This window comes from Canis lupus, chromosome 7 (assembly GCF_003254725.2).
Source record: "Canis lupus dingo isolate Sandy chromosome 7, ASM325472v2, whole genome shotgun sequence".
Classification (NCBI taxonomy): Eukaryota; Metazoa; Chordata; class Mammalia; order Carnivora; family Canidae; genus Canis; species Canis lupus.
The window spans coordinates 16955087-16981585 of record NC_064249.1 but is presented as its reverse complement, the minus strand read 5'-3'; the positions used below and the strand labels follow the sequence as shown (position 1 = coordinate 16981585).

The following is a 26499-nucleotide window of genomic DNA, read 5'->3' as shown; positions in this document are numbered from 1 at the left end:
TTTTCTAGTTTTATCATCAGAGAATGTTGTTTATATTCTTTCTATTTTGTGGAGGCTTTCTGTGTAGTGTAATTGTTGGTCAATTGTTGTGAATGTTCCACATGAACATGAGAAGAAAGTGTCTTCTCTCTCATTGTGTTCTGTAGATCCTCTATATATTTACTTCCTCCCATTTGTACCATCTTCAGCTGAAAGTGTTATGGTATGGTACTCTTCATCTCAGGGTTGTAAATTCAAGCCCCACGTTGGGTGTAGAGATTATTTTTAAAAAATCTTAAAAAAAAGAAAGTGGTGTGCTAACATCTCTTATTGGTGTTTCTGTTTTTCCTTGCAATTTCTATCCCTTCCATTATAAAAGGGGTTGACAAACTACAGCCTATAGATCCATTGCTTATTCTTGTAAATAAAGCTGTATTGGAATACAGTAATGCACATTTATTTACATATTGTTTATGGCTGCTTTCCTGCTACAAAAACAGATTTAAGTAGCTGCAACAGAGAGTGTATGGCCTGCAAGCCTGAAATATTTACTATCTTGCTCTTAAAGAAAGTTTGCCAATCTCTATACTATATCAAGGTACAGGGATGTTCATATTTATTGTATCTCTGGTGTGAATTGCGTCCTTTAGCATTATAAAGTATCTTTCTTTGTCATGGCCAGAATTCCACCTTATTTGATGCCAGGCTTATAATTCTTGCTTTCTTTCTCTTTTCCAATTGACTGATATATTTCTTCATTTTTAAGTTTTCTGAATAACTTTGGTTTAGATGTATATGTTATATACAGCATGAGTCGGCAATACAATTTGAAAGTATTTTCATTCTAATAAGTGAGTTAGGCTCCTTTACAAGTGGATCAATTTGTTAAACTTTAAGGTAGAAACAAGTTTTGTATGCATTATTTGAAGACTCTTGAAGGTCCTCTAGTTTGTATAAACAATGGTAACATTAATCAAAATAGATAAAGATAATTTAGAGTTTTGAGTCTTATATTGGAAACTGTTGCTTTTCCCTTGAGTGTATGTGATGACAGTACTACTATTTAGCAGTTTTGTTGTGATCTGAAAACAAACTTGAGAGGAAAATGCAAGCAAATTATTGCTAGTATTGATGGTACTTGTCAGGGAAGTTAAAAAGCAGAGTTCATATCTTGGATAACTAAAAATTAAGCCAAGTAGGAAAATTTACAAAAAGATTAGTTAACTTACTCTTGGATTAATAAATAAGCATTTTCTGCTTATACAGTTTTAGTACAACCCCTTATTGAATCTGCTATTGGCTGAGCCTTATTTTAAGGATCTAATGGCACAAAATTGATTTTAAACAGTATCTCTCACCTCAGAAAGCTGTTGTCTAGGTTGGACCATAAGGGATGTCATTTTCATATATACATTTTTTTCTCAGAACTCGTCATTCTCCTTTCAATTGTTCTGGGGTCTTTGGGATTTCCCCCTCTTTCTTTGGATGGCAACTGAGCTGTACTTTCTCTCATGCAGGGCAGCCACTGATCACAATGTGGATAATACAACAGAAATACTCAGGGAGTGGTTGAAAAATGTACAGAGATTCTATCACTATGTGGAGTGGAGGCCTATGGATGAACCAGAGTGAGTAGCAAGACAACATTTTGTGAACTCTATCTATCTCACTTCCCTTAACCAGTTTTCTAGCCATTTGGGTGTCTAATCTTGGAGGCACTTACGACTTCTTGGTTATCACTGTATCTAGTAAATTACAAGGATCTGCCATTTCTTCCTTTTTTTTTTTTTTTTTTCATTTCTTCCTTTGACAGATCTTAGCTCTCTCTTCCTCTTTACTCCAGCAGCTACCAGCAAAGTTCAGGTATTCCTTAGTTTACAAATAAATTGCCACAGTATATATTTTAAAATATTGATATTATTAGTCATATTTTAAGTATAAGTCTCTTATATTTGGTGGGTCACAGTGAAAAGTTTTCATACTGTTTTATATATGCTGTGCTTCTTTACTTATCTTATTTTTGTAATCATTCCATAGCAATAATTAAGGAGTTTCTTCATTATTTTATGACTGCATAGTATCCGTTATGTGGATGTATCATAATAACAATGAATAGTCAATCCCCTACTGATGGGATTTAGGTTACTTCTTCTTTTAACCATAGCAATTTCTTAATTGCGTCCATATTCAAAGTCATCCTACATACTATACTGTCAAATTAACTTACCTAAAAAACTAATGACATGGTTTATTTCTCTGTTAAAAGGATTTTGGTGGCTCTCCAATACTCACAGAACAAAGTTCAAATACTTTAGACTTACACTTTTTAAAGATTCCATGAACTTAACACCAACATCTATCCACCTGTATTTCTTGCTTCTTCCCAAAAGAAAACTGTTTTGTCTAGAATATTCCTTTTACTTTCAACCCCGAGGTGTTACTCATGCTGGTTAATTCTCCAGGAAGGCCCTTTCTGACTTTGTAACCAGCTCTTATGCCAAATCCCACCTACCACAGAAAGCTGTTTCTAATCATTCCAGTTACAAAGATCTACCTTTCTCTCGAAACTTGTATTGCTTATTTCCTTCATCATCCTCTTTGACATGGAAATATCCTTAACTAACTTTGTTAATTAACTGTGTAATTTATGCATTTCTTATAAGTGATTTTTGGGTTCTTTGGCAGAGGTTACAGTATACAAATACTTCATATTTTCCCCTAGTGCTATATTCTTGGCAGGCACTAAATTAATACTTGTTGGATGAACAAATGAGTGAATGACAACATGAATAAGTGTATTTAAAAATGACTATTGTAAATGTTCCCAAGGCTACTGCAATCTAGTTTTAAAAATTGTAGAAGTAGAATACATTGAATTGCCTGAATTTTTGCCCAGGATAAATCATTTGTTGAAAGCCAAACTCATATAATAATAATAAATGCCATTCCAGAACAGCTCTTTTTTAGTCTCTTTATATAATCATTTCATTATATATGTATATACAGATATATTTCAAATCCTAGCATATGGTCCATATATCAAACAAAATTTAACAATGAAATTTGAACACTATAAAAGATTTTGAATGCTTTTGTGGAGTTTCTTATAATGGAATTTGGCCTAACTAGAACGTCCAAAAAGACTATATACCTACCTTGCATCCTGGTAATTTTTTCTGTTCCCAGATCTTGACTAAATATATTGTATGTCAAGATCAGTGTGAAAAATATTGGTGAAGGCATTTTGCGGGCAATATATTGAGAAAAACAGGACTTCACCTGATTTTCATTGAAACAATAATTGGAAAGACATCTTAGAGAATCCCTATGTAGGACATAGACTTATTAATCTTATTTATATAATGTTCTCATTGTTTTTGTAATTTTTCATTCTCTAAAGCAAAGGTACTGCTAGCGCAGCTATAAGAACTTGAAATGATGGCCAGATTTGGGCTACTGTGACAGTATCAATACTCATACCAGTTGGAAGCTTTCAGAAGGGTTCTTGAGGGTATGCCAACCTTCTTGACAATGTGGCCATGTGAGAGTCCTGCCCTGGCTGTTTTGTAGATGTTGATAGAGATTCCAATGACATGCATCTGCTTTACGATTTCACTCTACCTGGGACGGATCAGTGTTTTAGGCTCTGTGAAATCCTCTACTGATACTTGATCAAGTAAATTTAACTTTTTTTTTTTCTTTGAAACTCAATTTTGTTGCTGCAAAATTTCTAAGTTTATTTGATGGCAGAATATATTAAAAAGTGCCTAGGAACATGAACTTTGGGGTTATGACTGGATTTAAATTCTGACTGTGCACCTTATTAACTGTGTAGCATTACGCAAATAAATGACTTACCCACACTACACCAGTTTCCTCATCTGTGAAATGGAGAGAATGTTGCTACTATTCTTGGAAGGACTCCTTGGATTCTTCTTAGAAGCCACTGAAATATTTCATGTAAGGATTTGTGTGTACAGTAAGCACAAGTTACTTAATCCCTTTTTCTTTATCTATAATATGAGGAAGATGGTAACAGTAATAGTACCTACCTCCTAGTGTTGATGGAAGGTAAAATGAGTTACTGCATATAAACATTTGGGACAGAGACTGAAATATATAGCCACTAAATAATTATAAGTTATTATTATTATTATTATTGCTATTACTATTATCATTATTATTATTTTAGATCTTACCCTGATGAAATTGGACCAAAGCATTGGCCAAGCTCCCGGTTTGCCCATGTGATGAAACTACGGCAGGCAGCCCTTCGAACTGCGAGGGAAAAATGGTCAGACTACATTCTGGTAAAAACAGATGTTTGATTTCTTGACAACTATTATCTAAAATGTGTCCAAATCAATTCTCCAAAACCTAGGACTGTGGGAGCTATTAAGACAACCTTTTGTTTAAGAACCAACTCCCCCACTTTTTTCTTTTTAAGTAGGCTCCACGCCCAGCATGGAGCCCAACGCAGGGCTTGAACTCACAACCCTGAGATCAAGACCTGAGCTAAGACCAAGAGTCAGAGGCTTAACCAACTGAGTGACCCAGGTGCCCCTCTTCTACTTTTTGATAAAGACACAAGGGAAAACTTGGGGAACTTAATATTGGGGTACCTAGATTTGATCTCTTTCATGCAATAGGCATAAGAAACTCTGAATCCTTTTAGTTCGTTGGAATGCTCTGGGGAAGATTTCTTCTTCTTCTTCCTTCTTCCTTCTTCCTTCTTCTTCTTCTTCTTCTTCAGATTTACTCACCTCTTTGAGAGATAGAGAGAGGAGGGGCAGAGGAAGAGAATCTTCAAGCAGACTCTTGCTGAGAGCGGAGCCTGATGCTGGGCTCAATCTCACAACCTTGAGATCATGACCTGAGCTGAAACCAAGAGTCAGAGGCTTAACCAACTGAACCACCCCGGCACCCTCCCCCCCTTTTTTTCACCCTCCCCTTTTTAAAAGAGATTTATTGGGAAAGATTCATAATAACTTTCTGGACATTTTTTTCAGATATAAAAAAAGATTCAAATTAACACCTCCAAAACTCCATTCCTTTTTGTTCCTCAGTGATTTGGGGGAAATGTCATTCCTCTTTTTTAAGAGATAGTGGATTATTACTTACAGTAAGCAGCATGTCCACCAGCATGCTTATGGCAGTTCCCTTTCCTCCCACTTCTCACACAGGTGATGTCATGGGTTCATATGGATGCTCTGCATACAGTGGTTTTGTATCACAGCCGAGGAATCCAAAGCTAAGGGAACCCACTGCTTTTATAGAAAGCAGTAAACAGACATGCTCTTTCTGTGGGAAAATATCTTACTTCATCTCTCAAGGTTACCAGCTTCACAAATAGCCCTGAGAAATGGCCCAGTGAAAGAAGCAGTCAGGGCTTTGGAATCCTGGGCAAAGGAATGGCTTGCTTGGCCAAATCACTTGCTTGGCCTCTTGGTTGCTCCTAATCATGTTGGGTTCTCATAATTTCTCTCTGTGAAGAGATTCCATCACTTTTCTTAGAACTTTGGGAGTGGTCCAGGCAAATGCTGGACTTAATGACTAGGGACCAGGGTTGTCTTCTGTCCTTGTCCTCCAGGAGCCAAACTCAATGGAAAGGAGGACAGCGTCCTAAGCAGCAAGTTGCTACAGTCCCCATTTCCCTCCTGAAAGTTGACAGGGGCTTTTTTCTTAGGAATTTTATGGGGATCAAGTTCTTCATCTGTAGCCCCCAAAATATATTTAATTCTTTTGCTGAGCATTTTCCAGTACAATCCTGGAAATAACACCAATAAAGCAAAAAAATATGATTTCATTAGACTTGTCAATATCTGCTCTTTCACTAAACTCTGATTCCTAAAAGGAATAGTTTTGACCTTTGTCCATCCCCATCTTGTAGACACAACAAAAATCAGCCCAATATTTTATGGCACACACCCTTTCTTTTTTCTTTTTTCTAAAGGCTTTATTTCTTCATGAGAGACACAGAGGGAGGCAGAGACATAGGCAGAGGGAGAGGGAGCCTGATGAGGGACTTGATCCCAGGACCTGGGGATCATGACCTGAGCCAAAGGCAGACACTCAACCACTGAGCCACCCAGGCCCCTGACACACACTCTTTCAATACAAATAGTTTCATATAAGGTTTCAGCTTCATGACATTTAACATTGTAAAGCTGCTTAAATGTCATTGAAAAATACAAATGCTGAATCACAAATTTGGGGTAAACAGATTTCATAAGAATGAAAGCTTCTGATTATTTTTGCACACATGGTAAAATATCCATAACAAGAAACTTATTATTTTATTTTTTTAAGTGTAGAGCTCAATGAGATTATTTATTTTATATAGTAGAATCTATTGTTAAACCATCCCTGTATATGAGTCAGCATTAACATGGACTTCTGCTAAGAGCAGGAAAAGTTTCATGAGTTGATATAATGTACTTTCAACAAAAATCTACTTCTAACATTAAAATGATATTGATGGATCTGTTTAGGGCCATTTTGGCATTACTATAGACAACCTAAAAAAGTCTGTTCATTGGTACCTAGTTTGGGCACTCAATGAGTGTTTCTGGATGAATCTTCAAGAGCTTTTGGAAGCTGTTAGTGGTGAATAACCACTCACCTGAGTGTGGGGTGGGTGCTGGTTGAGTGTGTACCCAGTATGGTAGCACCAATTTATTGCTTATGTAGAGCTAAACATGTGGAAGTTAGTCTAAATGTATTTTGTCTGAATGAATGCCATCCAGCTTTAACAAGTTTCAGTAAGGAGAATATAAATAACTGGTTCCATGTCTCATGAGCAAGTTTCTGTGATACTTCAGAAGTGTTGGGTTAGTCTTGAACCCAGTACAGAAAATTATTTTTTTTACCTGATTATTATCCTTTTCTTTTTCTAGTTCATAGATGTTGACAACTTCCTGACTAATCCACAGACCCTCAATCTAATGATTGCAGAAAACAAAACCATTGTGGCACCCATGCTGGAGTCTCGGGGCTTGTACTCTAATTTCTGGTGCGGAATCACACCTCAGGCAAGTCTTCTGGCTAATGAATTAAGGCTATCGGGTTTAACAAGGCAGCCATGTATCAACCATAGCACCATTTGCCTTTTTCTTCACTTTTTCCTTTGATACGTGTGTGTCATGGTGTTACAGAAGCAAGGACGTTCAGGAAAGGTGGTAAACTCAGGTCTAATGCATAATCCAATGAGTTCTTTTGTATTAATGAATTAGGAAGAAATTTTTCTAATGAGCTTAGTCTTAGAAGCTTTAACTTAAACATTAGAGCTTATACTTTTTTCCTCTCCGATTCTGAGATTCTTTTTTTTAAATAGGATTTTTTGGTTGTTAAAATATAAGAACACTACAGAAAATTTTGGAAATGGAAAACAGTAAAAAAAAAATTGGGTGACTCCCCACCACTCTAACATCATGGATAGCAGCACGTGGTTAATAACTATATCATCAAGTAGCTATAATGCAATTTACATAACCATTCTCATAGTTTGAAATTATTCAAATTGTTTGCAACTTTTAACTATTATAATGACCATGATTACTAATGTACGTTTTTCTGTATTTAATATTATGTCCTTAGGACAGCTGCTTAGAATTAGAATTACTGAGTTGTAGAGTGTAAATATTTTGATGACCTTTGATATTGTTGCCAAATTTATTTCCAAAGATATCTAATAATCAGAACTGCTATGGTAACTGGTTTTTACAAAATTCAAGTGAAAGACAAAATTTTAAATTTCCATCATCTCTCTTTTTCATTGTAAAACCTTCGAAGTCCAGAACTCTATTACAGCGAATGCTTCTGGCTGATTGTATTTTTAATTCTCTATTTAATAAATTAGATAAAGAAATAAATTAAACTGATCAATGTAGTATATATCCGTACAGAATAAAGCCACACCAAGGGGAAAAAAATGCAGGTTAAATGTGTTCTTATATGCAAAGGGCTAAAATTTGAGTCCCTCTTTTATATTTAATTTGGTTTTGGATGCAGAATGAGTCTGGTGGTGTGCTGATAAATGTTTAATAACTGGCTTTCTGTTGGGGAAAAGCCCTGATTGGTTGCATTTGCCAGTTTTGATAGTATAAGTACTCCCACTATGCAAACAACTTAAATGTTGAAGTGAGGGAAAGGTTAAGTAATTGCAGTGTAGCCACTTGGAGATATAATTATTAAAAATATACAAAGCTGCTGCCTGTGGTATTTTAGAATGGTGGGAATTAACATAATTTTTTTTAACAGATTTTAAGCTACCAATATGTCAACTGGCCTAGAAAATTTCTGAAAATTTAACAAACAGTAACTCTAGTGCACTGCTGGATGAGCCATTCCTTTTTAGTTATGATTATTTCCTGCAGTTCCAAGAGACTTTGAATGCATGTTATCCACATCTCTCTTAAGGAGACGTTAAGTTCATATTTATAAAAGACATTTAATTCCTTGGGAAGAAAGTGTTTTATTAAGTTCATTTAAATTCATACACTCTCAGTTAATAATCTGCAGTGTTTCACATAGTACAACCACTGGAGGGCTGTTTTTAATGAGTTATGCATCAACACCAGGAAAAAAGGGTGGATTACCCTAGTAACTGCAGCCTCTAGGTTTTTATTATCTCCTTATTTGCTTTAATCATTAAAAGCAAACAGGAGAAATGTGCTCACTTATTTTGCACAGTGAAATAGAGAGCAACTTAGGGGCAATTCTAGTTTTTCTCTATCTTTTTTTTGGCTTTCTACCATCCTCAGTCAGGCTTCTGCTAGCTAGTGCAGGAACAGAAACAGCCAAAGACTTCATAGGCTAAAGACAGGCCCTGGTTTGCAGAGACTTCAAACACATCCAAAACAAAATGACCATGGTGTTGTCTGGCCAAGAATAGGAATTACTGCCAAATCATTCTTTTTTTTTTTTTTTGTCAAGAAAAGACACATCTGTCACCTATGCTTGTCTGCAGGAGGCATATTCATCCTCTCTCTCTTTCTTTTTCTCCCTTATTTTTTCTGTTTCCTTCCACTCACCCTGAGGATATTCAATGATTCATTGTTATGAGTTTTCCAAACCTTCTCATTCTGAGAATATTGTTCCTAAGTAGTCTAGAACTTTGTATTTGACATGAGTTCTTGGGCAGTGCTGCAAATAACCAGTGTTTCCTTTATCCCCTGGAAGAATGCTCTATAAATTGAAGGATGTTAAACAATCCTTAAGTTAAAGGCTAGGAAAATATTGTAGTAATAATGATACTTCAATAATGAATTACAGTTGTCAGAGTCTCTTCATAGATCTTATCACATCATCCATTCTACCACCTGTGAGAGAGACCAATCAGCTATTATCCCATTTTTCAGGAGAAGAAAGTCAGCTCAAAGAGGTTAAGTGTAGGCTGAGACAAACAACTAAAGGAAGGTTAGGATGACCATAAAACTCACATCTCCCCCTCTGTTATTATGTGGTCAGTGTTAGGGTGAGTTCAGCTAGAACACCTGCCCAGGCCCTGAAGGAGACATCAGAGAGGTAGAGGAGGCTGCAGGGCCTAATGGGTGGGTCCTGACATTGCAACAGAAAATGTGACCATAAAATAAGGTGACTGCTTGATGAACACGTGAGAAGTTCTCTATCCACTGAGTACTGTGCCCTTCAGAGTGCTGGCTCACACTCATTCGCCTAGAACATTTTTGGAAATGCCTTTCAAAGCTTCCACATGCATTTAGCATCTTCATACATACATCATACCATCTTCCTCTTTTCTGGAACAGATGTGAGTTTTGGCAGTGGTCAAGTTACAATTGGTACCACTGACGTGTAAGCTCCAGTGGACTCCATAGTTTGTGAGGGTTCAGATTGGGGATGTCTATTTTATCCCTAAATCTCCCGCATCTAACACAAGTACTCAGTTGATGTTTTTTGAATGAACAGTTAAGTCTGGGGAGAACACAACCTGGGTTATTCCAAGCCAGTGTGTTCAAAACCACAGAGTAAGGAGATTGGTTGTCCTGTGTGCTCATCCAGAAGGACTTTTCAAAAGCCAAATCCCCAAAAGAGTATGGAGCAGTGGTGGCTTCACCAGAAGACTGAATAAGGAACTGTGTGAATAAGGAACCCCATTTGTAGGTGTACTGGAGTACTACCTATTGCATTAAAAATATTAGCCGTGCAATGTAGTAATTTTAAGATTAGCCAATATTTTTTGATGCTTTCTTGGTGCTTGGCACTACTCTAAGCATTTTTCAGATTTTTACCTCACCTAATTTTTACCAGCAACCGCATGGAGTAAATGGTTCCATCATTCCTGGTTTACGGATGAGGACATAGGCACAGCAAAGTTGAGCCACCTGGCTGATACCTATAGACAATAGGTTGCTGAGGTGGCATTTGAACTCATGTAGCCAGATGCCAGAACCTGTCCTTTTAACTACTCTGTCCCACCACTTCTTAATACTTCCACTTTGTATCTAATTGTACGTCAGCATAATATATACTTTTATGAGATCATTAAATCCAGAGATACGCTGAAACCAAAATTATTTCTTTTTTTTTAAAGATTTTATTTATTTATTCATGAGAGACCCAGAGACATAAGCAGAGGGAAAAGTAGGCTCCCTGCAGAGAGCCCAATGCAGGATTCAATTCAAGATCCCGGGGTCATGCCCTGAGCCGAAGACAGATGCTCAACCGCTGAGCCACCCAGGTGTCCCAAACCAAAATTATTTCTGATCACAAGACCCTGTGTTATTTTCTATGCATATAGCACCTCTTGAGCTCCACTGGAAATTCATAGGCCAAGATAAGGAGAATGGAAGTGACTTTGCTTGAGGACTTCTCCTTAACTGGTGGTAACTTAGAAGGAGTGAGCCTAGCAGAAGACTGGAAAGATGAAACCCTCAGGTCAGAGGACAAAGGCCACCTGTGTCTGTCTTACAGGGCTTCTATAAACGGACCCCAGACTACGTTCAGATTAGAGAATGGAAGAGGCTGGGCTGCTTTCCTGTCCCCATGGTTCACTCCACCTTCCTGATTGACCTCAGGAAGGAAGCCTCTGACAAGCTGATGTTCTATCCGCCACACCAGGACTATACCTGGACCTTTGATGACATCATCGTCTTTGCCTTCTCTAGCAGGCAAGCAGGTACTGTTTGTGTTTGGTTGTACTGTCACCATGGAAACACTGCCAATAACCAGCTCCTTTGTTTTGTGCATCTTCTCATAAAACTGTCCTATAGAAAGCTTTTCCCCCCCCAGGTAGTATTAGAGACCATTGTTTGCAATAACCACACCAGCACACTCCTTGTTGCTGTCCCTATGAGCACCAATGACCAAGAGCCACTCTCTCTGGACATCCACTCTCTCTGGAAATCCACTTTCTTTTGTTTTTGAGTGCTGGAGAGACAGTGCTGGTGATGGCAGCCATGAGCAGGTGATAGGTTCTCTGCAGTGCCACTGCATCATTTTGTTGACTATAGGGATTTGTTTCATTAGGAGCCTCTGACAGAGGCCCAAAACAACACTGGCAAAGACCTCAGACTTTAAAAATCTAAGTTTATCTCTTAAACAAGTCTGAGCCGATATAGTGACTCCGTTCCCCATAGTGTTCAGAGACTTGGGCTCCTCTGTTACTTCTCCGTCCTCCGTGAGTATCATCCTTAATCACATTGTCCAAGCTATCTCATTGGAATGGATACATTCTAGCCATTGAGTAAATGCTGGAGAGGGAAGGGAGTCCTCCATTTAAGGAGTTGAACATACCATGTCCATGCATATCCTCTTAGCTAGAACTTAGGTACAGGTCAACGCGTAGCTGTAAGCGGGGCTCAGCATGTGCTCTTTATTCTAAGCAGTCTAAAGCCCAGATTTCTTACTTTAAAGGAGGAGGGGACAGATTTATGGAGGCAACCAGCAGTCTGCCACAGTCCCCATGAAAGGAAAGGTAGAGCCGATGATCTTTCAAGAACTACTGGGAAGCATTTCCAGTGGGTCCCGCAGGTTTTTGAACAAGACAAGTCAGTAGGAGGGCAAGTGACTTCTCTTGTGACACCCTGCACGTGAAGCCAGGGAGGATTTAATTCACTGTGGCAATTCAACAGGAAGGTACAGGACATTCCTAAAGCAAAGCTGTATTCTCAGGGTCATTCAGACCTTCCTGAGAGAAGTCGGGTCCCATTATCAATGAGTCAGAAATGTGCCACTTAAACACTAGCAAAAGTGAGCTTAGGAACCAGGCAGATGGCGAATAGACTCATGTGGCCATATAACTTATGGTGGATGAGATCAGGACCCCAGGCAGTTGAGGCAAGTGAGAATGTTAATACGAATTCAAGCTAAAACTCACCCATCAGGCATCTTTAAAGCTATAGGTGTTCCCATTCATTAGTTGTGGACTTGGTAGGAATGAGAATATCTGGTGGGAATGCAGAAAACTGATTATTTCCCCTTGGCTGCTAGAGCCGTATAGACCCTTTGACCAGGTGTAGGCATTCTTTTTTTTTTTTAATTTATTTTTTATTGGTGTTCAATTTACTAGCATACAGAATAACCCCCAGTGCCCGTCACCCATTCACTCCACCCCCCGCCCTCCTCCCCTTCCACCACCCCTAGTTCGTTTCCCAGAGTTAGCAGTCTTTACGTTCTGTCTCCCTTTCTGATATTTCCCACACATTTCTTCTCCCTTCCCTTATATTCCCTTTCACTATTATTTATATTCCCCAAATGAATGAGAACATTATAATGTTTGTCCTTCTCGGTTTATGTATACAATGGAATATTACTCAGCTATTAGAAATGACAAATACCCACCATTTGCTTCAATGTGGGTGTAGGCATTCTTTTAGCCCCATGTCAGGGCGGAAACAGGGTTCTTATCCTCATCTGGATTGAAAGTTTCTATGAAGGTTCTTGGGTCGATGTTAATGGAAACTGCCTCTTTTCAATTGGTCCATGATTTGCTCTGACTTCTCCAGGATGGGAACCAGACTCAGGACCTTGGCATTCCTTTGAGTTGTGCCAGTCCCTTTGCTTCCGAGCTTGCAGTAAGGATGTTTCAAGAGAGTGAACTATTCACAATTACAGCAATGGTCCCTTGCCTCACAGAGTCCTCTTTGATAGTCATTACATAAGGTGGTATTGTGATCCATGCACTAAATTATTAAGATTTTTTTTTTTTTAAACCAAGAACTGGATTTGGGGCTGGAAGAGTGACACGGGCTGGATAAGATTTTTTTCAGCTCTGTCCTTTGCTTGGCCTATTCACTCAGACTTCATTTTTTGTGGGTCAGACTCCCATAGGCCTTCCCAGGACATTGAAAACAGGTGGAAAGGCCCAAATCTGTTTTGTTTTGTTTTGTTTTTAAGAAAATAAAGGAGAGGGAACCAACACTCTAGGCCTTGCCTTCATTCCTGGCATCATGTTAGGCTCCGTGTTACTTGGGGAGACAAGATCTTCACATGTGGAAATATGAGTAGTAGTTGTGAAAAAAGGAAATCCAAGGATCACATTGGGGGTATAAACTATGAACATGTCAGGAGTCAGGCAGGAAAGAATGACTGTCATTTGGGGGAATGAAAGAGCTTTCCTGACAGTCCTTTGGAGATCCAAATCAAAGCACTTCGCTTCTCCCTTGCAAGAGTCTTGATGAAAGATGATTTGTGTTCTCTTGTTCTCACTCTGTGAAGCTCCCTAGCTGTGTTTCATCCATTGAAGCATCATTTGTTAAAAGTCCAAAAGGCAATAAAGGGTAGACGTGTACTTGGCAGGACCATCTAACCACAGACCTTGATCCTTAACCTTTCACTTCTGACTCCAATCATTGCCACATGGAGGCTGATGAATGAGAGAAGAAGCAATCCAAGTGTGCTGGTTCGCTGGGGAGTGGCTGCTGATCTAGCCCCAGAGGAGAGAGCACGGGGGTCATAGACGAGTCTCTGTGGCTACAGTGAAGCCAAGGTCAGGAGTTCACTTGCCACTGTGGCCAGGGATGTGGGCTTTGTACCATGGCCACAGGAGCCATCTCTGGCGCCAACTCATCATCTTCTGAACGTCTGCTGTCAAAAAAGGCAAGAGATGTGGGTGACGGGCAGGGAGATCTGCCTCCTGCACATCACTGGTGATAATCAGAAATGCTTCCCATGTGCAAGGATGGCAACTCAGAGTTATTACTGGTTCCGAGGCTTGGCTTTAGAACCCTGGGCAGATAGAAAGATACTTGGCATTGGCTCTTTAGGGACAAAAGTTTCATGCTAATGACTTACTGTATGAGCTTGGAGAAATCATAGCCCCTCTGAATCTGATGTGTCATCATCAAGGATAAAAATAAGCGTATCAATCCGCAGCATTAAGGTACTATGTAAGTACAAGAAAATGTTTGACATTTTCACAAGTTCAGAGCTTCGATATAGAGTTTCATTTACCATTCTTTTTCAAAGGTGAAGAAAATTGTTTTCTCCAGAAGTAACTTTCACCGAGAGTACCAGATTCCTTTATAGGCCTTAATTATCAACACATTTCCTTTTAAAATTTTTATATTTTATCAAACTATCCATGCACATAGTTGAAAAAGCTCAAAGGGTCCTCCAGGGTTTATTATAAAATCAGAAGTCCCCTGCACATCACTCCCCTGTACCATCATGTCCCTCTTCTAGAAGACAGATAACTTTTAAACTCTAACAGATGATGAGAGAATTATAATATTATATCCATGTTTCTAACTAATACGCTCATGTTGCTACTTCTTGATTCTCTGGATTCACTTTAGACATCATCTATTGGCTGTCCACTATAGAAGACAAGGATTTAGCTCTCTGTCTTCTCTGTGCCCACTCAGGACAAACACATTTTTCCCAACTCCCAGTCCTCTTGATAGAATCACATGGTAATTTAAGATAGGTCAGTGGCCAGTGTTTTTTGTTGTCAGAGTTATGCAAACCTAATTCCAAGCTGAGCCACTTTTCAACTATAGTTAGTTTTCCTTCCATATTCAACATAAAAATGGACTTTTTCTTTTGCTTAGTTTTATTATTCCTAGTACAATCTAAAACCAAGCCCTGATTGTCTAAAACCCCTGTTAGAATGGTCAGATTTGTGAGATGTTCTTGTTGCATATTTGTTAAGATGTCTCTCCTGGAGCCTTTTTTTTTTTCTTCAAGATTTTATTTATTTATTCAGGAGAAACACAGAGAAAGAGAGAGAGAGGCAGAGACAAAGGCAGAGGGAGAAGCAGGCTCCATGCAGGGAGCCCAATGTGGGACTCCATCCCAGGACCCCGGGATCATGCCCTGAGCCAAAGGAAGACACTCAACCACTGAGCCACCCAGGCACCCCTCTCCTTGAGCCTTCTGATGTACTCTTATCTGAGTGGTGCCAGTCCTATCCACCCCAACCTAGGATGCCCCTTCTTGTCCTCTCTGTGTTGATGCTCCTGTCAATTATGTCTTACTTCCTCCGTGTTTTCCATGATCCGCCTCATCCCTTCTTCCTTCCCCTTCTCCTTCCACATCAGCTAGTCACTTTTGAGAAAGTGTGAGGGTAAAGTAAATACTTACAACCTTGCTTGTGTGAAAACGCTTTCTTGTCGCTTCACGTTTGATGGACAGCTTGGCTAGGTCTCATCTCCTCTTTTTACTGAAGCTTTGGAAAGCTGAGTAGTAAAAGGATCTACCTCATTAGGATTGAGAGGCAAGCTAACCATGAAATTGTTTCCCTTTCATTTCCTGATCTCATCATGATTTTGTAAGGGGGTACATTTTGGTTTGAAGCTCCTCGGAAGCATTCGTGAAATTAGAACTAAATCACAACAAGAAGTTTGGAAGGACCTCAAACACGTGGAGGTTAAGGACCATCCTGCTAAAAGATGAAAGGGTCAACCAGGAAATTAAGGAAGAATTAAAAAGATTCATGGAAACTAATGAGAATGAAGATACAACCATCCAAAATCTTTGGGATGCAGCAAAAGCAGTCCTAAGGGGGAAATACATCGCAATACAAGCATCCATTCAAAAACTGGAAAGAACTCAAATACAAAAGCTAACCTTACACATCAAGGAGCTAGAGAAAAAACAGCAAATAGATCCTACACCCAAGAGAAGAAGGGAGTTAATAAAGATTCGAGCAGAACTCAACAAAATCGAGACCAGAAGAACTGTGGAACAGATCAACAGAACCAGGAGTTGGTTCTTTGAAAGAATTAATAAGATAGATAAACCATTAGCCAGCCTTATTAAAAAGAAGAGAGAGAAGACTCAAATTAATAAAATCATGAATGAGAAAGGAGAGATCACTACCAACACCAAGGAAATACAAACGATTTTAGGAAGCATTCGTGTGGACAAACAGTAGAGGTTTTGAGTTCACTTGGTAAAGCAAGAGAAGTGACGGCACTTGCTGGACCAGAGGCAGATTCAGTAAAGGGGAGGCTGAAGGCCCTTTTCTTTCCCCATTCTTCTCTGTTAATGCCATGAGACAGCTTCACGTGATTTGGCAGGTGACATAGCTAACTGGAGGAAATTTCATCTGTACAGCATAGAGAAGTCACTATGCAGGTAATTCTGTCTCTGGAAAGCAGAAATAATTATTGCAATTAACAAGTCAGAAGCTTGGACCCACGGACCAGAGCTTGGCAGACTTATCCTTGTAACTAAGCAATCTTTTCAGTAGTTGGGACTGTCAGTGGTTGGATCGCTATGAGTCCATCTTGATTCCTATATTCCTGGCTATCTGGTTAAACAGAGATGCTGCACAGCTCTTGGAGTTAGCCATATAGGGCCTGGAAGCCAGTGTTGAATACAAGAGGGCTGGGGCATTTTTCTGATATGGTCACACTGCAGGTTCTTACCAGGACTTGAAATGTAGACTTTTTTGTCCTTTTATGAATCTGTTACACAAGTTTCATGTCTGCTGGTTGACTCCAAATCCGTGCCTGCTATGAGAAGAGATAAAACCATGAAGAGCCATGGAGAATTCTAAATTTCTTTCTTTCTTTTTTTTTCTCCAAATGCCTAGATTTAGCTTTAATCATCTGTCAGCCTCACAGGATTTTCCTGTTTGCTTTCATATCAAATGTGGATTTTATTCCTCATTTTCTTGTTATTTCCTGTAGGCAGATTACAGTGTTCCATTCTGTGCTCTGGAATGGGAATTCCTTGCCTGTCCTTGATCCCTTCGTGCCTTTAGTGTTCCTTTCAGACCACGAGTATGCTTTTTCTTCAGAAGGAAAAAAAATCAATTTCCTCTGAGCTGAAGAATGGCCCATGGTTTTTATTAGCCTCCAATGCTGTGTTAAATTTTCTTAATAAAGAGCATTTTTGAGGTCTACAGACGGTGTCTGAAACAACTACTGTTCAGTTTCAGGGCCAGACTCAGCTTCGGCCACAGTCCAAGCTTTTTTCCCTTTACTTGTCTCTCGAGAACTAAGAACTATGTTTTCTGATTGATTGCTTTTATCTCTCTCTTGGGTTCTCAGGCATCCAGATGTACCTCTGTAACAGAGAACACTATGGCTACCTGCCCATCCCCCTGAAGCCCCATCAGACCCTGCAGGAGGACATCGAGAACTTCATCCATGTGCAGATAGAAGCAATGAGTAAGTGACCTGGGAGACTGGGTGATGATGGCTCTTGTTCCATTGCCACCGTGACCATACCAGCTACTTTCCCCCCTCCCACGACTGAGATCTCACAGCCATCAGGCTGCTATGGCTGAAACATAGCCATTCATTTGTTCATTCACCCTTAAACTTTTCCTATGTGACAAATGAATATGACAAGCTCCTTAAGGAGCTTCTGACACAGGTGGCGAGCTGGGCACACAGGAAAGACATCTCACATGATGTCCTAAAGGCTCTGATGGTGATTTGCGGTGTGGATTTAAACTCTAAACTTTCACTGCTTTCTAATTATATGACTTTGGAAAAGTAATCTAACTTCCTTCGCTGTGAAATGGACATAAAACCGTAGAGTTTGGGAGCAAATTCTCTATGATATATGTAAAACGTTCAATAACAATAATTATGATTTCAACTTAATAATAGCTTATCATGTAACAGATACTAGGCTTAACATTTTTTTTTGTCCATGGTCTCATTAGTCCTTACAACAATCAAGGAAAGGGTTTTTGTTATCTCCATATTACAGACGAAGAAAATGAGGTATAAAAGATGTCAGTAACTTACCCTAAATCGTTTTGTTAAAGAAATGACAGATTTGGATTTGAACCAGTCTTGCTATCTGCAAAGCTCATGTCCTTAAACACTGCATCATTATTGCCTCTGGGTCTAGCATGGTGTCAGAACCAATAAATGTTCAACGATCAGTTGCTGTACTAATTATGATGTATAATGTGCAGTGGTGGGTAAAGGAAGAGGTAATGGATAAGCCCTGCCCAGGGGAGGATGTTGGAAATGACTTCCCAGAGGAGGGAATGTTTGCAGTTCATTTTCACACAGCATCTGAGGAATTCTGTTGTTCATCACGGGAGTGTAGGAGGTGTGTGTGTGTGTGGGCAGTGAGGATGGTTGGGGAGGCAGAGCAGGAAGTGAGACTGGAAAGTGGGCAGGAGCCCAGCCAGAAGAACCTCTAATGTATAAGAAGGTGTTTAGACTTTTCCTGAAATGAGGGGACCTCTTAAAGAGATTTGTAGCAGAGGAATGTCTGATTGAAATCTGGATATAGAAAGGTCACTCTCTTGGTAAGAGAAGTATGGCTGGAGCAGGGTGGGACACTGGATGGCTGGTCTCAGGCCAGAGGTGAAGAAATAATTTTGGACATTACATGGTAAAAGAGGCAAAAGATGGGGAGGATCTGAGCTAGGGCAGGCCTGGGGGAGTGGAGAGAAAGGAAGAGATTAAGAGAACCTTGTAACACAGGCTTGAAGGGACTCAGCCAAGAGTCTGTGGCTTAGCAAAAGGGAAGCAGAGAAAAACTTCTAAGTTCCATCTTGAGTGCTTTGGGATAGCTGTAGGAGTTTTAAATGGTGTAGAGCACTTAGAATAAAGGAGACATTTACAAATAAAAATCATGAGTTCATTTTTAGGCCCATTGAGTGGCCTGTGAATATCTATTTCCTGCTGCCCATCTTCAGAGAATAAATGCCTTGTTCATCCTATTTGTCTTGAGGTGTAGTCCTTTGCCGGTCACCTAGGAGGCTCCCAGTAAATATTTGTTGAATAATTGAGTGAATAAATGAAAGACTGAGTTTAGGTTGAAATGTCCAGTGAGTAGATGGAGAGATGAATCTATCAAGCTTAATGACGTTCATCTGAGATTCATCAATGAGATATTGTGATATCACAGCATTTCAATAAACCACGAGTGTGAGATGTGGAAGGGCATTCAGGTAAGATAAAGACTGACAAGAAGCTCAATGGGTTTTTTTTTTCAGCTAATGCCCATAACAAGGATGGTTTCAGAAAAGGTTGAATCAGAATTCAAAGTGTTTGAGAAGGGACTAAGAAGCAAGGAAATAGAGAAAAAGCAGATTTTCTTTTTTTAAGAGCTATGGTTGGGACCCGAAGGTAAAAAAAACAATAATAATTTAAAAGATTAATCAGAAGATTCCTTTAAATAGCAGGCTCGCCTACTGAATTTACATAAACTTCTGTTTGCAAAATATCAGTCAGCTCAATATACCAGAAGCACAGCAGTGGTGCTGAGCAAAGTATATCCATAGACTATACTTGGAATGAGGAGAGAAGCACTCCTACCATCACAACCTTTGCATGCTGATGTGCATGTGAGTTTGTAAGCCATTCAGTCTTTAGTCATCTCAGTGTCCCTGTGTTTGAAAAAGGCAACAAGAGACATTATTGTTCTCTAAGTATATAGAGAATAATAGGGATGATGAACAAAAAAATCCAGCATTTGTTGGGTATTGTCTTTTAGCAACCATTTCTTGAAAGAAGATAAATTGTTGGGGTGGGGGATGGATGGTGGAGAATAAGAATTGAATAGGGAGCTGGTTCATTCTGACAGTATTTCTTAAACCAGCTCTTAGGAATTTCTTTTGTGAATTTCTTTAATACGCACTATTTCTGCCTGTTGTCTATGTTCTAGACAAGAGTGGTATCTTACTGCCTTGTATCCCAAGCACCTAGCACAGTGCATGACATACAGTTGGTTCCAAACAAATATTTGCTGAATGTATGACCAAACAAGTAAAAGAATGAATAAGGGAATGCACGAAAATTATACTGCAAAGAGCATTGAATCTGAATCCAGAATAATTAATTTCAACTCAAGTTGTCGCTTATGAAGGGAGAGTTCACCTCTCCGAGCTTTAGTTCCTCTATCTATAGAGTGAGGATAATAGCGTTTACTTTGCAGGGGTGGAAGAGGCAAATGAAATGATGTACATCAACTCCATAAAATATTGAAGCATTGCTGTTATTATTAGGACTCACTTTGACTCTTGGTAATGTGCTACCCCTTACCGCCCCTGTTTCCTGGCCATCAGACTTGACTCCAAGTAGAGGTCGACTCAGAGATGGCCAGTAAGAGCCTTGCCTTCTCTTGTTGTCCCCATAGAACTGAGAGCACAGAAGCTTCTCTGTATGTAGAAACACACACATTGTCAGTAAAGTTTTTAATTATTATAAATTACAAATACACATAACACCATGCTATGCAAGTAGAATTCATCTGAGAAGAACCTGTAATTGGTAGCTGTCATTATTGATCTCCCAATGCAGACCAACTCTAATGCTAGACACTTTATATATGGTGTTTTATTTAATTCTTCTATTTATCTTCTTTAGCTATAATTTTGTTAAAATTTCAGATTCTGAATTTTAAAAGGTAGAACATAATTGAAGTAAGAAAAATAATTAGACAAATAAATGTTTGAGGGTAATAACACAGAAATATAGACTGGAAGCCCCTGAAGGATTAAGAAAAGGATTAATAATGAAATCATACCTGTCAAGTATCCTCAGGAAAGATGAGCCAGATGTTGAAAGCATCTGGCACAGCATCTGGAACCCAATGGGCAGTAAAGAAATGGTTGCTAAAAGACTATACCAATTGAAGCATTAGAACAAGAATTATATTTATGTACAAACATTGTCTTTTTACAATCAATGAGTCACTCTATCAAGGTACTGAATATTCAACACATTTTAACCAATTCTCTGTTTGGGATATATATATTTAACTGGAAACATAGGGCAAACACAAAAAAGATCCTAATGATGCAGTATAGTGCTTTGTAAGAGGAGCAGATATAAAAGCAGTTGGAATTTGGAATAGGAAGAAATTGCTGTAGGCAGGTGTATTCTAGGAGAGATTCAAGTCCTGGTGTTTCTCAAGCTGGACTTTGCTAGTATGAAGTTTAAACAGAAGGAGTGATACAGTGAGGACACTATAGGCAGAGGAAGAAGACCCAGCAAAAATATCACTCAAAAAGCATTCTCACTCTGGAAGAGAGTTGGCTTTGAATAGTAGAAGAAAGTAAAATTTGAGGGTTGGGGTGGCTTAATTGTTGTGGCCCTTGAATTTCCCAGCTAAGACAGAATGCCCATCCTAAAAGCAGTAAGGAGGCAAGGAAGTTTTTAGAAGAGAGAGTCAGGCTTTAAGTACTTATTAAACACTTACTGTATTCCATGGATTGTTCAGGATGCTGGAGATACAGCAGTGAGCAAAACCAGCAGAAGCTCCACCATCAATGAATTTATTTTTTAAAAAGATTCTATTTATTAATTCATGAGAGACACACAGAGAGAAAGAGGCAGAGAGAGAAGTAAGCTCCATGAAGGGAGCCTGATGTGAGACTCCATCTCCGGACTCTGGGATCACGCCTTGAGCCAAAGGCAAGACGCTCAGTTGCTGAGCCGCCCAGGAATCCCCATGAATTTATATTTCAACACAGAGAGATAGACAATATATCAGTGGAGCAGCCACATGGATGTTTGGGGAAAAAGTGTTCCAAGCAGAAAGAACTAGAGGGACATCTGGGTGGCTCAGTTGGTTAAGCGTCCAACTCTTGATCTCAGCTCAGGTCTTGATCTCAAGGTCATGAGATCCCACACTGGGCATGGAGCCTACTTAAAAACAACAATAACAAACAAACAAACAAACTACAGAGACTGTTAGGAGAGCTTGTTGGCAGAGCCAACAGGACTTACAGAGACCTGGATGAAGCTAATGAAGGAGGGGAAGGACTCCAGATGACACCAGGACTTTGGCCTGGCATACCACTTAATAAAATGGGAAAAGATTTGAGGAGGGAAATTTTAGTCATGTAAGCTTATGATATTTTTTTTAAACATCCCAGTGGAGAAGTTAGGAGATATTTGGATGTGAGTCTGGAGTTTAGGGAAGATACTCCAGCTGGAGACAGACATTTGAGAGTCATCAGCATTAAAAGGACATTTTAAGTCATGGAACAGTGTGAATTATTTAGTAAAAGATCATAGGAAGAGAAGAGGGAAGGGAAGAGGACAGATCCCTGAGGGAGACAAACAGCCAAAAAGCTAGAAGGAAAAATTGAGAAGTGTCTCAGGAAGGAGCCAGATGCTGCTGAGAAGTCCAGTAAAAGGAGGATAGGGAATTTAACATTGTTTCTGTCAAGATAAAGATCTGTGATGACCTTATAAGAGCCACTGCAGTGCAGTAATGGGGACCCAAGCCCATGGGAGTAGGCCAAAGGGAAGACAGTGGAGATATGAGAAAATGGAATCTTGTTGTGATGGGGATAGAGAAATAGGATGGTGGTTAAAAGGGAATGAGAGGTCGAAGGAGAGATTGCTTTTTTTTTTTTAAGATAGAATTTTAGCATATTCATACATTGAGAAGAAGGATCCAATATATAAGGAGAACTGGATGATGCAGAAGAGAAGAAAGTAGTGTAAGGCCGAAGTCTTTGAAACAGCAAGAGGAAAAATAAGAAAAGAAAAGAAAAGAAAAGAAAAGAAAAGAAAAGAAAAGAAAAGAAAAAAAGCAAGAGGCTTTGTAATCTACGATGGTATTGGTGTTGTCCTGGATGGGAACAGAGATGCTCCTTTGCAGAGGGGAAGGCAACAGGTCTAGGTACAGATGCAGCTGGGTTTGTGGATTTGAGGCGGAAGGAAAAGGTAGGTCTCATTTGAATATTTTCTTTATGAAATATGTAGTACATCAGTACGATACTGGAGATGTCAGGAGAGAGGACAAGGCATAAAACAGATCTCTTGGAGAGTGGGAAAGCAAATTTACTATGGAAGCATAGTTGCATCATTTGGCAGTGCTGAGTGCCAATGTGACATCTGTGGTTGTAATTTTAAACTGATTCAGTCAACACAATTGTGTGAATTTCTCTCGCAGTATTCTTGGTGCTAAGTAAGTGGATAACCAAGTTTAAGCAGGATTGGGATTTTACCAAGCAAGAGCAATGGAAGCAAATCAAGAGTCTTTACAAGGGGCTGTGGACTGTGGGCCACCGGGGTCGGTGAAGGATCTCAAGATGGCTGGGTGAAAACTTGCTCTGAAAACCATTGACTGGGTAGCTTTTGGGGAGATCATACCCCGAAACCGGAAGGCCATTGCCAACTCCCTGAAATCCTGGAATGAGATGCTTACCTCCAGGTTGGCTACTCTTCCAGAGAAACCACCTGCTATCTACTGGGCTTACTACAAGGCCAGTGTGGCAAAGGCTGGCTTGGTAGATGACTTTGAGAAGAAGTTTAATGCCCTGAAGGTTCCTGTGCCAGAGGATAAATACACTGTCCAGGTGGATGCTGAGGAAAAAGAAGATGTGAAAAGCTGTGCTGAGTTTTTGTCCCTCTCAAAGGCCAGGATTGAAGAATATGAAAAAGAGCTGGAGAAGATGAAGAACATAATTCCATTTGATCAGATGACCATTGAGGACCTGAATGAAGTCTTCCCAGAAACCAAATTAAACAAGAAGAAGTATCCCTATTGGCCTCACAAGCCAATTGAAAATTTATAAACGTGAGGAGAAAGCCCTGGCCCTCATATCATAAATGTTGGACATTAAAAATAATGATACGGTGAAAAAAAAAAAAGAGTCTTTACAAGGGGTAGTTCGAGTGCCAGCCCAAGAAATCTATGTTGGGTACCAATGGGCATGAGGACATGAAAGAGGTGATGGATGCAGACATGGTAGTGGGTCACTGAAAGAACGATTGTTGGTGCAGGACCTAGAAGCCCTGTTGGGTACATCACCACGCTGAAGCTAAAGTTTTAAGAATGATGGCAGGGACAGCGAGACTGTGAGCCAAAGGCTGTCATCATCAGTGGCTGAGGAGGCGTGACTATGGGGCAGAGGGTGCTCAGATACACTTCAAAGAAGCTGGGGGTTTGATGGATGGAAGGGAAACAGTTTGGGAGTGAGTCAGGGGAGATGAGAAAAATCAACTTCTACACTGAGGGGTGAAAGGGAAGCAGTGTCCTCCAAGGAAAGCCAGGTTTTGGCTAAAATAAAAAGATGAAGAGACATTCAGAGAAAGGAAGGGACTTGCAATGTCAAAGAGTTGATGAATTATAGCTGGAGCTTCAGAGAGCAGAGTGAGGAGCTGGGGTAGGGTGCGAGACGGGGTGGAGCACCAACTACGGCACACCGGAAGCACTGTGCCCATCACTCTACACATACCTACTCACTTCATATGTTAGGAGCCATACGAAAATTTGGGAATGTGCTTCTTGTACAGAAAATTGCAGGATGAATGACAGGAGGCTAGATCTTATAAAGGTGAGAGAAGCCAGTGGGTTATATGAGGCATGAGGGGATTGGTTTTGCAAGCCAGAGCCTGAGGTGATGGGAGATCTTAGGTGCCCATTCCCAGTAACAACATTCTGGAGCCACAGAATGTCATGTAAGGATTATTAAGATTATTGGACGTAAAGTCAGAAGGTCCAATAATCATACCAATCACTCACTATTTGATCTTGGGCACCAATTACTATTTGACTGTGGGCAAGTCTACGTCTGGGTGGGTCTCAATTTCTTTATCTATAAAAACAAACAACCAAAAGATAAATGAAAATAAATGATGTTGTGAATATGAAAGCACTTAATAAATTGCAACATGTCGGGTGCGACTGTTGTGGTTGAGAATAGCGTTGTCCTTGAAGATCATTTTGGCAATAGTGTGTGTAAGGAGTGCATGAGAGTTAGAAAAATTTTAAAACAGCCCAAGCAAGGGGGCGCTTGGGTGGCTCAGTCGGTTAAGCATCTGACTCTTGATTTTGGCTCAGGTCATGATCTCAGGGTCATGAGATCAAGCCCCGCATTGGCTGAACGTGGAGCCTGCTTAAGATTCTCTCTCCCTTTGCCCCTCCCCACCAGCTCGTGCTCTCTCTATCTCTACAATTAATTAATTAATTAAATCACATACGCACAAAAATTATCCCAAGCATGGTGAGTGAGGATCTGAGCTAGGGTGGTGGCTGCAGCAATTGAAGAAGTTCAGGAAAACTTCAGGATTATACTGAAATGACTATGATTTAATTAGGATTTGGTACAAGCACAATCTCTCAAATATTTTGGGGCACGTGTCTGGGCTGGTGCCTTTTACGCTGGATGGTGTGTGCTCCAGCATAGACAATAGAAAAAGCAACAAGTGTTGGTCACCCAGAAGCAAAGACTTAGCTAACTGAGCTACTGTGAACTTAGCCCAGTCACCAAGGCCAGCTTGATGCCAATGGCTACCAAGGACTAACTTTGGGGGCAGGCTGAGTAGGAGTAAAGGGTTCAGGAGTCAGACTTGGGTTCAGATACCAGCTCCATCAGCTCTGTGACCTTGGGCAAGTTATTTAAGGCTTTGTTTCTTTATCTGTAAAAATAGGGACACTTGTACTTATCCCATGGTACATGTTGTGAAAATTAAATAACTGTGATTATATATGTCAAGAGTGTAGCTCAGAGTTCAGTGAATAATAAAATCTCTATAATAGTAGCTATAATTATTATTCCTAGGTCATGAAACTATCCAGGAGCCAATGGACATATTGTCTCAATTGGTGTGGCACAGTGAGAGACTATGTCTGGGAAGGGATTCAATGAGGGATTGATAAATTATGAACCATAGAGTCAGAAATGACCCCATACCAAAACTGGGATATACCTAACCTTCAACTTTGATGAAACAAAGACACATCCTTTCTCCTTGCACAGTAAATTTCTTAGGTCTAACTTGTATCATTCCCTGCCTTTCCCTGTGGCTTAGCTCTATCTTCAGTAACAAAACCTAGGCATATTTCTCATATTTTTGCTCAATGGTGGCTTTCAGGAGCCAGCCACTTGTGGCTTGTGGGGGACACTTGTCCTGTGAATGCAATGACTGTCCATGTTTGATGAGAGCAAAGTGGCTAAAAGCAGTCTCTTTGGCCAAAATGTTAAAGCCACGCAGCCCATGTGAGTGCCAAACAGAGACCAACAGCGTGAAAAGGGTAACTCAAAATATAACCCCCTCCCAGCCCCAAGACCCAACGAGGGAGAGCCAGACAGCTCCTCAAACAACATTGTGAACAAAAAGGAGTTTGTATGTTAAGTTTCTTTCTCTTAAAAGCCCGACTCTGTACATGGTGGCTCCT

At 39.9% G+C, this 26499-nt stretch overlaps 1 protein-coding gene across 3 annotated transcripts in view; it reads left to right on the top strand.

Moving 5' to 3' along the window:
* COLGALT2 (collagen beta(1-O)galactosyltransferase 2) overlaps nt 1-26499 on the top strand; it is a 117190-nt gene that overhangs the window by 71753 nt on the left and 18938 nt on the right. For all 3 annotated transcript variants that reach the window (XM_025430071.3, XM_025430069.3, XM_025430070.3), the window contains exons 2-6: nt 1497-1607; nt 4172-4289; nt 6876-7010; nt 10912-11116; nt 17439-17558. In XM_025430071.3, the coding sequence (XP_025285856.1) occupies nt 1594-1607; nt 4172-4289; nt 6876-7010; nt 10912-11116; nt 17439-17558 (592 nt within the window). In that variant the 5' untranslated portion in view covers nt 1497-1593. The remainder of the gene's footprint in view (nt 1-1496; nt 1608-4171; nt 4290-6875; nt 7011-10911; nt 11117-17438; nt 17559-26499) is intronic.